Source organism: Echinococcus granulosus (assembly GCF_000524195.1).
Source record: "Echinococcus granulosus chromosome Unknown EG_S00014, whole genome shotgun sequence".
NCBI classification, from domain to species: domain Eukaryota; kingdom Metazoa; phylum Platyhelminthes; class Cestoda; order Cyclophyllidea; family Taeniidae; genus Echinococcus; species Echinococcus granulosus.
The window spans coordinates 758,727-774,890 of record NW_020170394.1 but is presented as its reverse complement, the minus strand read 5'-3'; the positions used below and the strand labels follow the sequence as shown (position 1 = coordinate 774,890).

Below are 16,164 nucleotides of genomic sequence, written 5' to 3'. Positions count from 1 at the left end.
CCTATAGGAGGCATTTCAAAATGAACCATACGTATTACAGAGGTGTTCCTCTTTTTTAGACACCCCCTTGCTTGTCTACCTTTTGCTCAAAATGGTTTTTTTTCCAGAAAATCTGGGTCATCAGAGGCGATTTATATCTATTGAGCATGAATGACTACACCCCAAGGGAGTGAATTTATTATACTGTAGTTTCTTTTGCTTTAATAGATAGGGCTAAGTAAAGAAGAGCAGACAAAGTTGGGAGATGATGGATTAGTTCCCGCAGTTCCAGTGATTGCAAAACTACATTTCTCTCCCTAATTCTTGGTCTACACCTCAATGGGCAATGTTGCTCATATTTTTTTAATTTTAAAAGCATGCATTTTATTCATACCATTATCCTTAAAAGCAACACCAAGTTAAAAAATAAAACCTAGTGGAGAAATGTCCTGTTTAATAAATCTTACCAGAATGAGGGAACGTGCTGGCGAAAATCCCCCTTTATTAAATGAGTCTTTTTTATGCTCCATGGCAGCAAATTAAATTAATCTTGGAAAACATTTTCAGACTCATTTTGTTACTTTATCAATGACGTCTTTAACGGTACTACATAAGAGTATTTCAACAAACCATAACTAGGTAATGAGACGGCTGATCTCCATATATTTGGTAGGAGTATAAATACACTTACAAATCATTTCGGAAGCCTCCAATATCATTTGTATTAGGCAAAAAATTTTCAAGTTTTCAGTTCAGGCGCCCACTTAAATACATAACATACATTAAGAGGACGTTGGTGCGGGACCAGTGGTTGCAAGGCTGTCAGCTCAACAATACACCTGAAAATCACTGAATTATAATGGAGCTTGTAATATGTTTCATTTAGAAACAACTCACATTTCTCCAACTGCTAAGGTTGGCTTGAACCGTAGACAAGTAATGAGTCGATAGTAATCTGCCTTCAGATTGAAACGAGCTTGCGGCAGTAGGTACATAGAATATAGGGGAAGGCTCAAACTCGCCAAAAGCCCCTTATGTAATTAGAGGTCCCCCTCACTAGCTGCTAGCGTCGCACAGTCATAGTCATACGCGAAAGCTAGTTCGATTTTACCACCTAATCGAAAATAATTATGCTTTACAATAAGAGGAACACTGCAGAACGTGAGGTGCTCTCAGTCCCGTTTTATTACCCGTGTAAGACACAGCATGTTGCATCGTTTTCAAAAAGAAATTAACCCTATGTCGATTAACTAAGGAGGAAAAGTATAAAATGACCAGTGCAGCATGGACTAGGTCAAGAGAGTAGCATGTGCTACAAGTTACTGTATAATAATGGTAGTATAGCGCCCCGAGACTTCCCTGAAGGCGAAGGAAGGCATAATACTCAGGCGGAATATGTGTACATATTCGAAATACAGAAGGGATGGGGGTACCGGCATTTTCCAGAGATCAGACCAAATGATTGAAGGACAGTGATGAAGATCCAAAGTGGACCCTTTAGCAAAACCGAGAGTAAAACAACCAACATATTACAGTTACGCCGAGGCTACCCCATGATCTGCAGACTGTACCAGCTCTCAAAAGCCAAATCCGCGGGGACCTAAGTGCCCGAGTAATCAAACACCAAGGTAAGCAACCCATTAAAGCATTGCATAATACTGTAATACTTGTGTTGTTTTAATGCACCTTTCAGGGAGGAGGCAGAGCTGTAATTCGAATCTGGTGGCAGGATCGTCGTCTCCCGTGCCTGAATGCGATCGCGGTTTTCCCCTCCCTAAACTTTGTGCTTTTTCTCCCCATCATTCACCCCTAATAAATATCAAAATTAAATCAACCAGGTTGTTCTAAGAACACTAAGAACAGGGAAGATGAGACCTGTGAGTCCCGCCCTACAATACCATGCTTAATAATAGTAGTTATAAGGACCTAGGTAGCCAACGTCTTCCACTATCAGTGCCTTGTCTTTACACCCCACTAAGCATTATTTCTGTTAAATAAGTCCTTTGTTCTTTGAGGCCAAGTCAAAACCTCTCTAATTGTTAATGCGATTTGTGATGGATCAGCTTGCTTGTTAAGTTGTTCCTCAAACCACTTGAACAACTATTACTGCAAATTTCCTCTCACCTCCCAATCACACTAGTGCAAATATGCTAGTTTTTATATTTTCTCTACCTGCGGTATTTGTTAACTTGTTATAATACACGATAATTTCAGCAATTACTAAATAAATTGCTGTCCCTAGTAAACGACCAGTTCGTTCCTTCGCAAAACACCTAGAACAAAAAAAAGGATATCATGAAAAGTAGCTACATTTTAAGTCGAAACTTTTTTGACGCATAACCTGACCTTCATATTATTAACGCTTTTTGAATGATCTCAGGTATAGCCTTCAGCGCAAGAATAGTGAGGCGGAAGTTTGGTGATTGCCTAAGCAGGGATGGCGTCGACATGTGTGGCTAATTTCAAGGCATGTGTTGCACAGTTGTATGCCTCCAACTGTACTGAATTAAATGACAGTTCAACTTATTTGGTTCCTTTATTTACATCCATCGAGAAGGTATTTGAACAAGGGCTTAAGGAATTCCCTTCACTGTTTGGTGAATCCCAACAGTACTGCTGGAATGTTTTTGAAAAGCTTACAAAGTGCAATAAAGAGTTTAACTATGATGTCCCGTATTCATTATCTGCGACGCTTGATAAAGTATGTATTGCAGCATACACGGGCTCATACTTGCATTTTACCAGAAAGTCACACTTTAAGTTTATACTTAGTTGAGCCTGACGTATTGTTCTAGGTAGCTTGGTCGGTATACTTTTTATTTTGTCAACGTCGAGAGGGTGTTTTCTAATTTCGACTACATTGCTTGGGCTAGTGTTTCACCTCGACCTGAAATGCATTTGTATTTGATTCATTTAAGGTCAATGAATGTAAAAGAGTTAAAACGGCCGTTGGCAAAGGGCGATTGTTCTTGCGGATTTTAGCAAAAAATGGTAGTCTCGGGGACCTGGTTTTTCTGCTCAAGGAAAACAAACCCTTTCTGCTTGAATTCTATGAACGCTCAAAAGCTATATTAACGAATGATGTGCAGTGTCAAATATTTTACTCTTTTGTTGCTGATTTCACTCGGATGAAGTTTGAACTGAATATAGACAGTGCCGATTTTCTTGACGCCACTTGGGAAATACCGGTTTACATGACAAAGGATTTTGTACCCTGTAGGTAAGTTTTGGCCTTAAAAAATGTGTTAGTGCTAGTTTTGAACATGATGGGTATCTGTTGTTTAAACTATTATTAATAGTTAATATCCTAAATTGTCGTGCTTTGCGGCGCAAAATTACTTTCAGAAAAAACATTGGGTGCTTGTTCCGATTATATGTGGATTGAACTCCAGCATGCACGCTTTTTATTAGGAATAAGAGTTCTCTACATCATTTACAATTTGCATTTGGACTTCCCTTCTCTATATATTTGCCTCGAATTGATCAGCATATCATATTTTGTAGAAAATGTGTACTTTAAATTTTAGCCATCTCGGTATTCGAGTTCGATTCTTGGACTCGTATTATATAGTTACTGAGCTCCAGAAAGAATTTTATGACAACGAAGGAGGATTTTTCGAACTGGGTGATGTAATTACTAGCTTGGCAGGAAATATACTTCGGGGCAAAGTAGTTGACCTTCAAAAGATCTTCACCCGAGAATGTCGGACATTGCTACCTTTTGAGATAGCAAAGATTCGGGCTCCGGATGGAACTTATTTTAAGCCGATTCTTAATATTCTGAAAAAACGAGGATATGAAAATATATTGAATTTGGATGAAAAATCTGGTACAAAGGGTAAAACGTTTTCTATCATCCCTTATGGTAGCATAAACTGGATTCTTAGCCTAAGGCTTTTCAGCTGTTTTGCTTCTGTTATCGTACCAACTTTGAGTAGATCACTTTATTTCCAAAGTTGGGAACCTAACATTGTCATACCCTATTAGGTTTGCTTGAGTTGCACAACGCTGTGTTGCGTCAAATTCAGATGAAAGACATGATAATGACTTTGAAGTATAAAAATAAAGGCCAATAAATGACTGCAAATAATAACATCATGTTAACCAACACAAATATGGATTGGCAATCACACCTTTGCATGATGACATAATTTATTTTTTGTTTACAAATTATATTAGGAAATCTTCAGTAAAGTTTTGTCGATTTATCTGTACCAGGTTTAGTGTCATCCTGCACCATTTTATTTGTATGCGTTTCTCATTGCTTATTTTGGTAAATCTATAGATTTGCTTTTTTGAGAACTCATGCCAAGTTACCGGATTTGCAGTGCTCTGCAAATGTTGACTGACTATGAGGTAATATGCGACATTAATGAATGATTTTGGAGACATGAAGCTACGTTTTAGAGGTACTCATCATTATGTAACTAGACCACTGCACCTCTGAAGCAAGAGTGTACTTGACTGATGGCGTATGGAGCCAATAGAAATTCCATTCGGTTACCTGTCATAACATTGCTGTGTTAATTATGGCGACTGAAATAAACGGTTTAGTTATTTATGCCTTAATTTCATCCAAAGGGTTAGGTATTTCACTAATCGTGGATACGATTTGTTAACGAATATATGGCATTGGATATGGGGCAGTTGAATTACTGCTTCATAGGCTTTTCTTGATCTCTTGCTACAAAATTTCCTCAATTTTATTTTTTATGTATTGTTAAGTACTTTGAGGATGACGTCATTGGTTTTGAAAAAAAGTGCAACAGTTAGTTTCCAGAAATATTGGAAAATCATGTAACATTAACTTCTTCACTCCTTTCCGCTATTGTTGAAGCCAAGCTCTCAGCATGGCCTGACACTGAGTCCCTTGACCTATCGGCTTGCTATGCAACTCTGGGGGAAGGTGTAATAGATGGCGTTGGAGAAGCGCCTTCGTCAGTCACCGAAATCATCCACTCAGTGCGCTATGTTGGGAGCATGAATGTGGGCTCTCGTGGTAACATGAGCCACATCTCCGAGGTCATCGAGTCCGTGCTTGCTAAGAACCCCTCTCCCTCGCACTTCATGCCGGTCCGTGTGCGACTGGGTGAGGCTTGTGCTTTTCGTGCCTCAACTTTACTTAGTTGATAGTATAAGGGTTCTCATGATATCACTCGACTATCGTTTGACTTCTAAAGAATTGCACACTTTCTAAGGCGTGATTAGTGGCAAAATTCAGGGAGGCAATCCAGTTTTCATGTCTGAAGTAAACTTCTCACATACCATGCTGTTATCCGAAGGAGCCATTTCACTAAGTGTTTCCCTAGGATTAGGTGGAACCGGTGATCGTGCTAATTTTCTTGAGTTGTCAAATTAAACAGCTAGAGGACTTCTTTGAATTTCTAGGTGACACTATGTGCTTCTTAAATCATCGTCATTGTTATGCATGCAGACAGCCTATAAATGGAGTGTGGCGTAAACGTACCCCCTGACACGTAACATCTCGTTATTGTTTTCTTTTATACATCTGCTTAGTTTTGAATGAAACTGTATGAATTTGGTTACAAAAAATTGCATGTTCCAGCACAATCTTTGGGTTAGTGTTTTATCGCCTTAATCCTTGATGGTGAAATTGATGCTAGGACTTTGCACTGATGAAATTAAGGATGCAACTGTGGAAAAGTTGCTAGCAACATATTCATGCGTTTTCCTTCTACATACTACGTTGTTCGCACGTGATTGGGGTGGTGCTTCAGTGCAGATACCAAGGCTTTATTGGCACGGTGGGTCATAAATGGTTGCTTTAATTGTGCGATTTGCCCTCGAAAACATATGAAATGCAGGTAAATGAGCAAGTGCTTACGACCATTAAAACGTTTTCCTAGGATATTGGCTGTGATTAAATGTACTTTTACAAACAGAAGGTAGACACATTGTGGCTCTCCTCTAGGTGAACTCGACATATCCGTATGGCCAGTGAGATCGGGCGCTACTCAAAACGACGTTCAGAGTGAACCATTCCTCAAACATGCCTATCCCAGCATCTCAGCTGTGGGACCCAGGAAGCAAGCCCCGCGCTACTTTGGCTACATCGCCGGCAACAGTACCTGCGCTGTGGCCACTAGTTTCAGTGCGTATGTTTTCCTCTGTGTCAGCAGAGCCGAGGCCTCCAGAATTGTCAAAGGGATCTCCAACGGATTTAAGCGAACCAACTGGACCATGTGATTTCAGGCATATTTTTCCTCTCTCATTTCTAATAGCTCCTCCTCTAATACGTTTGTACAATTTCAATCTAGTTCTTCCTCGTTTAACGAAAATATCACAGCTAATTTGGGAACTCATATACGAATCACCATTTAAAACATTGGCCCTGACAACTAAAACACCGCAGTTTCTTCATCATAAACATTCCCTCACCTATTTTTAAACGCTAAAACTGATGCTTATTCTTCTATTGACAACATCATAGTGTCGCTGACTGTTATAGTATATTTGAATGCTGTTTTAATTGTACATTTGAATACACCCTCCACGGTTGGATTCTGATGTCAAAAGCGTGGCATTCCACCCGCATCAACCATGTTACTAGTTTGCTAACCCACTTTTACGTTTACGGTAAATCTGTTTCCTGGTTCCTACCGTGCACAGATCATTAGGGAAAACTGGATGCCACAACAGCGTCCTCATTTGGTTCGGTTCCCACTTGGTACTATGTAGTATTTCACTTGATCACTTCATGGCTGTGGATCTAAAACCCCAATCATTTCATCTGTATTTCTAGCTGCCTTTTGCATTACTAACTTTCTTCCCCAGAAATGATATCAATGCTTAGCTTGAACAACTGGAACCACCTTTGGAGGAATTTATTTTAGGGCAAATAAGTTACATTAGTGCAAATGCTAAACCGCATCTCGTTCGTTAAACAAAAAGGAAAAAGTGTTAGAGGAAACTAGTAGTTGTGGCAATATGGAATGGACTTCGAAAGTTGGAGAATTGATATTCATTCAATGCTTTATATGCGTACGCACAGAACGGGTGGAGATGCTTGTGTCACAAATTGCATTAATGTTGTCCATGTACATTAATTCCATTGGCCTTGGCGCTGTCAACTTGCGTTGAGGCAGTAGAGCCAGAACTTGGAGAACCCAACTTAAGATAGTTTCAATGCCTCTAGTTCTATCAACATACATGATAAGAAAACGTGTGAAAGCAACATTTTTTTTTGAAAAGATCTTCATTTGCAAAATGGGGAATTTGGTGTGGGTATTGTCGCCACTTAGATAAAGTAACACAAAAACTACACATAGGTAATTTCTTGCCTGAGTGTGAAGTCAGTAGAATAACACCGGTAACTCGAACCCCTAGTCTGATATACCGAGCTCCCACTCAACGCCAGTTATATAATGTTTGGTGCAGCATCGTCGCCTTGACATCTTGGCGTCTATAATCCCCTGTGATTGTTCCTTTTTGATCACGGTTTATATTGTAGTTTATCAATGAAAACAGGGAAGAGAAAAAAATTAGTCGGGAACATTAAGTGGTGTTTATGTGTCTCATTGAAATTTGGGCCAAGGTAGTTCCTGGTTCTCCAAGATTGCAGACTGAGTTGCCATTGAGATGTTAGCTGCCGTCGGACCAAAAGTGGCAACAATTTCACCCACTGTGCTGTGGCGTCGGTTTGATGAGACATGGGCAGATTACTCAAGATTCGGGTTTTGAAAAAGGGAGCCTCAGCGGGTATTATCAGTTCGAGAGAGAACCTCGTGCTTTAATCTTCCTATTTCACTAGAGGTTTTATGTAATCGGTTCGATGACCTCAATACAAACCTGCCACATAGCTTGTGTACATTAATCAGTTCTTAAAAGTAAAAGATTTGGCGCTGAAATGTGGACTGCACATTGCAGGTTACCAAGCCTCCAGAATGCTCATTTTAAAAAAGCATTAGAGTTTGCTGATACTGCAAATTGCACGCACCAACCAAATTGGAGAGTCTTGAGGAGAGCGATATCCTGATTTGATGAATACGTTGATAGTCCAGTTGTTTGATGAAAATAAGGAAAACCGTAGTGGCACTAACACCGACGGCACAATTAGGAGAGTGCTGCCTGCCTAATGCGCAGTTTGACAATAAATTTGGGGTACTTATATAAGTTGAGATTCATGCACCTGTGAGACCGAAGACCCAACTGGACATTTGCTTTGCTTACAAAAATGAACCTCAGAGTCCAAATTTAAAGTTTGCATCTAGATATTTTGCAAATAGATATTTTAAAGACCACTCTCAAAATTGGTTATTCACGTTTGATTACCCCCAAATAAATACAGTCAAATTTCTGGCATTGCCTCCGGTCAATCAAATTCACGGATTAAAATACGCAAATCGGGAAAAATATTGCAAAACAATTTGAAGGTCTTACAAAATCAATTTACGGTTTCAAAGCCGGGTCGCGGTAGCCGTTGAGTTCACAATGGAGTTTGCAAGACTGGCCAAAAAACTTGATCATTTATTTAAACTTCCACTTGCGGAGCCGTGGGATAATGTCGGTCTTCTTATACAGCCGTCCGTTCCAACGTTTGTCAGTCGCATATGCCTAACCAATGACCTGACCGAACCCGTTCTCAACGAGGTTACTCATATTGGTGCCAACTTTATAATATCGTACCATCCCCCAATATTTCGACCATTGAAGCGACTCACCCAAAGTACATCAAAGGAACGTATTATCGTGAAGTGTATTGAGCACAAAATTGCTGTCTATTCACCTCATACTGCTCTGGATGCCGTATCCGGAGGCCTGAATGACTGGCTCCTTAGTCCATTTGGTATGACCCAATAAATTACCTTTACTTTTAAGACGTATTATGTAGAGTTCCTATTAAAGGCAACAAGCTGTTGGATAGGCCACCCACCGTTACGACAAGACACGACCGCAGGTTTCAGGAATATTGCATTCGAAATAATATCGCTCCTATTAACTGCAAAGCAGCGTGAGTTATGTGGCGTTACTAAGTTGTGCTTAGTTCATCTAACGGTAAACTATCTGAGGCAATTATGAGTGGGGATGCACTGAAGTGTCAGGAAGTGGAAATCGGTGACCCCCTTGTGAGTAGTGCGTTTTGCGCTGTTCAGTCACTAGGCAGGTTTAATGTTCTTAGGGCCTGTTTAGTGCATGCCTTTTGACGCATCTAGGTTTTGTCTTGATCAAACTAGTTGGTAGTTAACTCGGATTGACCTGAGTTCATAGTTTTAACGTAAGGTAACGGAATCTGAAAATCTTTAACATATTTTCGAACTTATTCTTTGTGTTATGCCTGTCTTATCCAATCAGTATTGACCACGTGCATTTCTCTTAACAAAACAGTTATCTCTGTCTTTTGAAAAACTTTCACCTCTTTTTATTTCCTCATATTAGACATTTTTGCCAGAGGAGGGAGCTGGTCGCATAGGCCTCCTTAAGGAGGGCTATACTGTCAATGACGCAGTTGAATTCTACAAGGCATTGCTTAATACGAGCATTCTTAAAGTTGCCCTTGGCTACGGGAAAACATTTGGTAAGTTTGCTCTAAGTGGGTAATCCCCTCGTCGTTATGATTGATTCACGAGTCATCTGGCGTCACCGCCAATAATTCAGACACTGATTCACAATCATATTTCTGATTTGAGAAAAATTTGCCAATTGAAGTATGCTGATTACTGTGGTATCGTCGCGGGTGAATCTGTTTGTCATTGTTTACGTCGGTAACATCGCTTCATCGCAATTGGATGTTAGAAATAGCAATAATGCAAGATAATGTTCAATAATAGCACTTTTTCTGGGATCTCGTTGCATAACTTTGCCTATATTTAATTCAACATCAATTTTGCTTTCCATATTTCGTCTCTGAAATTGTCGGAGTTGTGACTTTATTCCAGTTCCATCAAGTCTAATTCAAAATCACCACTTGTAGTGCGCATTCATTCGTCCACCTTTAAGTACATTGTTGTCTACTTAGGTCTCCATTGGATATCGTGATGGTAGATACAGTTCCCGCGTGTGGTGCGTTGTGTTGCTATTAGCCGGATCCGAATGAAGACTCAAGTGTCATTGGATCCGAAGGGGTTAGTGTGGGTCGCTACATATATTGGCTTTACTAGAAAACCAGTGCACCATCTCCAAATATCCGTGTGATTCCTGCTTCCTCATTAATATCTTGTCTTCGGTTCTGACGATCCAAGCCAAATGGCTCATGATTTTCTAGCAACTTGGAATTGCACTGCGAGACCCGGTTTCTTGATGGAGGGTACCTGGCCTTGTGTTAAACCTAAGCCGTAGGACGGTTGCTTACTTAAACCTCTGTATATATGGTCTCTGGTTTGTTTACTACTTACTGCCATTGGAAAACGTGTCTCTGCAATTCTTCACCATTTGGTTACAGCCGTGACAACACTTTCACCCACCTCAGTTTGATGAATTCGCTGCCATCTTCGTTTACTGAAAGCACCTTAGAATTTTGTGGAAATAGAACTCATAACAAGACCTCGAACTCAAGGCGTTTTAGTGGAAACCCTATTTCACTAGCAGTTTGGGACTCATTATGATTCGCTTATTTGTGTCGTACCCGACAGGCTTTTCGCGTGCATTTGAAGGATAATTTGTTATTAACATTACTGTGACTGTCACCTATGTCCTAGGAATTTCCTTCGATGCACGCACATGCAAACTTTCAACGGCCTCTGGCCTTCACACTAATAGTCACCACTTTGTCATTTGATGTGCATTCCCCATGCAATACATCACCATCGTCACACAGTGAAACTGTTTTACTGTTCTGGCGTGTCGTAATACCAACATTTCCCCTTAAACGCGCTGTCCTCTAATGACATTAGTTTAACACGGTTATATTCCATTGTCCAGATAGCCCGGTGACGGCAGTTGCGGTATGCGCGGGATCCGGGGGCTCGCTTTTTTCGCAGGAGGCTATAGTGCAAGTGGCGGACCTCCTGGTGACGGGTGAGGCCTCCCATCACGAGCAGTTGGAGGCAGTGGCGCGCGGAGCCACCATCATCACTGCGGGTCACTCGGTCTCTGAGCGCGGCTACCTTTCCCAGCGCCTGCGGCCCTGGCTCCAGCACGAACTCGCCACAACCTCCGTCCCTATCGACATCGCCTCCACCGATGCTGAGCCTGGCATCTACGTTCTGCCTCCTGGAATCCAGTGACTCCAAGCCGCTTTACCCGTCCATTAGCGTATTGCAATTTGTCATACCCTATGAAATATTCGTTGTTGCGGTTAACTTGGGATAAAGCGTAGCTTTGCGGACATCCTATTTCTACGAAAGTAGCTGGGGAGTATCCCTAGGGGAGCGATCCTCAGCGACTCGCTGATAAGCCCAGATTATGTTCCAAAGTTGTGTATTGATCCTTGTCACTTGAGGCCTCAAGTGGATCGGAAATGGTCGCACGATTATCCATTCAGGGCGGCACCCGTGGTGGGGTGAGATGATTTATTAGTTAAGTGATGCCACTTGTGGGGGTGTAAGCTGCAAAGCCATGCGCAACCGATGGCTTCCATAGACAAAGCTCCCTATCAGTTTACGAGAACGTAATCACACTTGGGAAGCAGTTTTTGTATCGAGAGCTGTTAAGAAGTCCTCAATATTTCGTGGCCGTGATCAGTTCACTTTGGCGATCGCACCAAACCCTTTAAATCATCAAGGTAGTTGAGTACTGTCTCACCTACAGCATTGAACGGAAGGCGTTCGGTGGCGCGACAGACCATGCACACAAACCTGTAGCGCAGGAGCAGTAGACAGCCCAGAACGAGTTGGGCTTGTTGGTCGATTTCACGAGGTCGCGCATTCTCAGATGAATTTTCTAGGAATCACATCTTTAAGGGACGATATACAACACTCAAAAGACCGGCTAAACGTGTGTCTATAGCAGGTGGACGATTTAACATCGACAAGGGATTGTAAAGGCAAAGATGCTGAATTCAAGGAACCTGACCTATCTGAAGTCCACTGTGGGTCATCCACGTGCCGTCTGTAAATCACGTAATATTGGGAGCAATCCGAATTCAGCTAGGACGAATTATTCAAACTCATGTAGAAGATTAAAGGAATCAACATAAACTCCATGTATGGAATCGCATACTACTTGGATTAGGAAATCGAATAGCAAAAGACTGGTAAGAACGCATTAAAGAGGAATAGTGGTGAAGTACTGTTGTTCCCGCTCCCAGACAGCCTTAAGAGCAGCCAGGGCACTTCGACCAAAGCGCCTATGCTCGGAGTACCGATCCACAAAGGACTGAATGATGCCTTCCTCAGTTCCCGGATAGTTTTTCAAAATAACAGAGCCGTTTCCGGCATTCCCAAAGGTAACCGGCTGTACGTAGAGGGGCCGCGGCTTCTTACGCTCTAGGACAGTCTGGCGCCATCCTAGGTGCTCGACTGTCGGGGTGGAGGTGTTTACGAAGAAGGGAATTCCTTCCTCCGAGTTTCCAGTGCTCTTGTAGTACTACAAATAAACAATTAAACGGAATGACAACACCGTGAACTTGGAAGTTTGGCCAGAGGCAGCAAGATGAGACATCAGGATACCTAATTTTCGCCTGGCTGCGCGCAAACGTAACAGTATTACTCTAGAGTAAGCACACGGACATAATTTCTAACAAATAGTGAAGAAGCGAAGGCGACACTACGTTCGGTCCCGCGCTAGATTCATTTCTACAATATTTTCAATAAAGTCCATGTAATTAACTGTCACTGGTTTGAGGATAAAAATATTTAGGCTTGAATAATTATGAATGAGGGGACCGGCTCATCTGATTCAACCCATGGGTCGATTACAATTGAGGAAGTCTTCACCACAGTAGTTTTCTGCTTTGCGCATTTTAAACAAATTCGATTGAGTAACAAATTGATTAAGTGATGGGTGTCTACGACCCATGAAATAAAATAGATACTGCGATCAAGTCCCCCTTAAAAATAGAGAATATGCCATCGCACGAAGTTACCTGAAGCTTTTGTAGAAAGCTTCCAATGGCTGATTTAGCAACCGATTCGAGCCGACTTCGATCTAGGTGGATGCGAAGATCAGGCTTCCTGTCCTCACCTTGAACCGATTCGATCTGTACCACAGGTGGGTTGCACTCGAGAAGAACCTAGATTGTCAGACAATTAAGTGTTTGTAATTTGCCAAAGAGGCGGCTCTTAAACCCTCCAATCACAATTACAACTTCATTCAAAGTTAAAACAACAAAATCATCAGTAAACTCATACTGATTCGCAAGAGTAAAGGTACTACTGATTAGATGGCGAACATTTAGATATCATCTCTAAATATGCGGGTCAGCACTATGGAAGGGATAAAAGATGACTTATTTGCCTTGAATATGGCGAATCTAGCCTGACAATGAGCCTGTCGCCAGGCTCCACAGTCGCCCTCGTTGGAGGCTGGAGTGTAAAACTCCAGGCTCATGAGTCCAGCTCGAACCATGGAGAGCCAGTTAATGAAAACCACATCAGACGGGTCGTACTTTCCCTCTGTGTCAAAGATATGAAGAACTTCGGGGACATCACAGAGGTAAATTGCAACGCTCTCCGCACGACACTCCTCAAAAGCGGAGGCAATGCCGCTGAACTTGGAATCCCACGTCTCACCCGATTCGTACCTACAATGCAGGAAGCGCCACATGTTTGACGCTCCAAGATGAAGAATTTCCCATTACGCACAGTTGGAATTGAAGTGATACTTACCAATGAGTGATGTCACCCCCAGTTATAATGTCACGAACTGTGCTGGGAAAATTAAAAGTGCCATCGTCGTTTCGGCGAAAGAGCTTCCCAGAACCATGACCAAGAAGTTCGTGTAAGCCGACTTGGATTTCAAACGATTGCCCAACGTTAGTTATATAAGTTTCACGGTCTTTATCACGTATGAATGTTGCCGTCGGGTCCTAAAAATATATTGCCAAGAAAGGAGAGAACCTGAAAACGAGCTTTGAGAACGTTACCCAGAGAAACGTTTTTGAATCCAATTGTCTGACGAATGTCATCATAATTGGGGATATTTATGCCGACAGGAAGGCCGGACACCCCAAATGCGATTATATCAAGACTAGTGAAGTCAGGTTCCAGAAACTTGTCTTTTTCGTAGGTTGCAGGCCACGGTAAAAGAGTAAGAAACCTGGATGCACTGGAAACCAACTGATGAAACTTTGTAGAGACGTCCTTATCAACAACTGCTACAAAGGTCTCGAACTCGCCCCTTACACCGTAGGGATCACGGTAGCTCTCTATAAAGCCACAATAGGTCTCCACAGCTGGCTGTTTATCAGACACCCACAATTTTGAGCCCTCTTTATGCGCCTCGATTGAGCCAGTGCGGAAGCAAGTCTGGAACTTTTCCCACATTGACTTTTGCATTTTATTTAATGCTGTTGCCTTAACATCGTCAATGGCGTCGACTAGGACCATCATGATTTCTTGAAGGTCTCCGTAATACGCTTTAAAAACTGCGTTGTTAGGTAAAAATGCTTCATGGATTACTTCCTCTTTCTTGACAGATGATGCAAATGCAATGAGATACTCATGCTTTCCATCGGGATTTGGGCGCAAACTCTTCAATACGCGAGTATTATAACCCTCAATTTTTTTCGCATTTAGGTACTTTTGCACTATTTCAGCATCTTCGCGCGTGCAGTTTCCGGAGTAATAAGTAGTTAAACCATCAGGAGGAAAAGCGAGTCGAAGACGACGTGGATGCAAAGAATATACTGCCGCAATAACTCTCTCAAAAATATCCTTTACCTCCAATGATGAATTATAAGCTTCACTTGCTGTTACAATTGTTGAGAAAGCTTCCTGTGAAAGACCTGGAATAAACTTCGTGTCACCAAATGAGAGATAGTTCCCAAGATTTCCATCAATAGCAGCAAAGTAGGATACAAAAGCTGAAACATCTGCGTCACTAACGCCAGCGGATTTGGCTGACGCGGTGAGCCCATCTACCGTCTGTTTCTCGAATATCCACTGTCCCAAAAGGAATATTCCGGCGGCCTCAGGAGACAACTGAATTAAGTCGATTAGACCACCAATCCAAGCAACTTCATCAAGACAATGAAGATACTGCTTCTCTGCCTCCGATAATAGATCAAAAGACTTGCAATCAAGTGGAAATATATCGGAAGGAACATGCACGTATTCCTTCCCCATTTACCAAAGCTGACCAAGAGCAGAAGATTGCGTGAACAAAGCAAACGCCAAAAGTGGTGGTACAGACAAACGTATCAAAGCCTAGCTGTTCACCACATGGTACAGGTCAAAGAAAATAAGGCTCAAGGCGATTGGAAACCAGTGTAATTAAAAGCAAAAAATTTCAGTGAAAAAACATGCAGTATTCATCTCTGCTTAAATACTTGCTATATCCTTTTCTTCTGCTATCTCTTATCGTATTATCTCCATATTTATTGATTTGAGAGATTATGATTAATACCATTGGTGGTGACCATTAAAACTGTACCTCAGAATTAATATAATTCTCATGGTCGACATTGAACATTGTCTCGGTCGTTGCAATATTTGGTTCCTAACTTGCAAGAACTTGAACGCAAAGAAACAGATGATGCCCTTCTTTGCAACGAATGAAGAGACTCCCCTCATGTTAATATGTTAAATCCAGCTTATGCGAGGAATGTCTACAACCTCAGATGACATTCTTGTTCAACATCATTTAAAGTCCCAATTGGTGGCAAATCCCGGAACCGCCTAGAATCGTGCACTCGCTCTCCCTCTCCCTATTGGCTCGTATTAAGCGTAGATGCTCTTCAGACTGATAAACAATCACTTGGGGCCCAATGTTAATCAGCTACCATAAGTAGGCGCGGCTGAAATCGCTTACTCAAACTCAAGCTCAGGCTATCATGGTTGACTTGTCAAGCCGTCTGGTGTGTGAGTAGTTGTCGTACACCCTTTGATCTCCCATCTACGTCGGCAATATTGATGTCGGTGCTGTAGTCCTGTTGGCTAATTATCTGTTTGGGTGGTGAACGGAACCCAGTCTCTCAAATCCAACGTGCGCACCGTCTTTTCCCCAGTAGAAAAAATTAATCTCTTAGTGGCAGGAACAAGACCACTTCCTTTGGAAATCGTAACGTCAGAGGCCCAAACACTTCCAGAGCTAGTGCAAAAATAACACGCTTGGAAGGCCTGAGCCGAA

At 41.8% G+C, this 16,164-nt stretch overlaps 3 protein-coding genes across 3 annotated transcripts; 2 read left to right on the top strand and 1 right to left on the bottom strand. All coding sequences in view use genetic code 11, as the record gives it.

The window, feature by feature from the left end:
• Nucleotides 1-2,416: 2,416 nt before the first annotated feature.
• EGR_02962 (hypothetical protein) lies at nt 2,417-6,186 on the top strand (the record flags this gene model as incomplete). Its single annotated transcript, XM_024492211.1, has 5 exons — nt 2,417-2,680; nt 2,898-3,199; nt 3,507-3,817; nt 4,817-5,068; nt 5,912-6,186. 5 exons carry the CDS (start codon nt 2,417-2,419, stop codon nt 6,184-6,186), a joined length of 1,404 nt encoding a protein of 467 aa, XP_024353406.1.
• Nucleotides 6,187-8,430: 2,244 nt separating this feature from the next.
• On the top strand, nt 8,431-11,162 carry EGR_02961 (NIF3-like protein; the record flags this gene model as incomplete). The annotated part of the gene is made up of 5 exons (XM_024492210.1): nt 8,431-8,785; nt 8,845-8,950; nt 8,984-9,065; nt 9,376-9,514; nt 10,858-11,162. 5 exons carry the CDS (start codon nt 8,431-8,433, stop codon nt 11,160-11,162), a joined length of 987 nt encoding a protein of 328 aa, XP_024353405.1.
• A 979-nt stretch (nt 11,163-12,141) lies between these two features.
• On the bottom strand, nt 12,142-15,161 carry EGR_02960 (Dipeptidyl peptidase 3; the record flags this gene model as incomplete). Its single annotated transcript, XM_024492209.1, has 5 exons — nt 12,142-12,462; nt 12,962-13,108; nt 13,303-13,618; nt 13,704-13,903; nt 13,935-15,161. 5 exons carry the CDS (start codon nt 15,159-15,161, stop codon nt 12,142-12,144), a joined length of 2,211 nt encoding a protein of 736 aa, XP_024353404.1.
• Nucleotides 15,162-16,164: the final 1,003 nt, after the last annotated feature.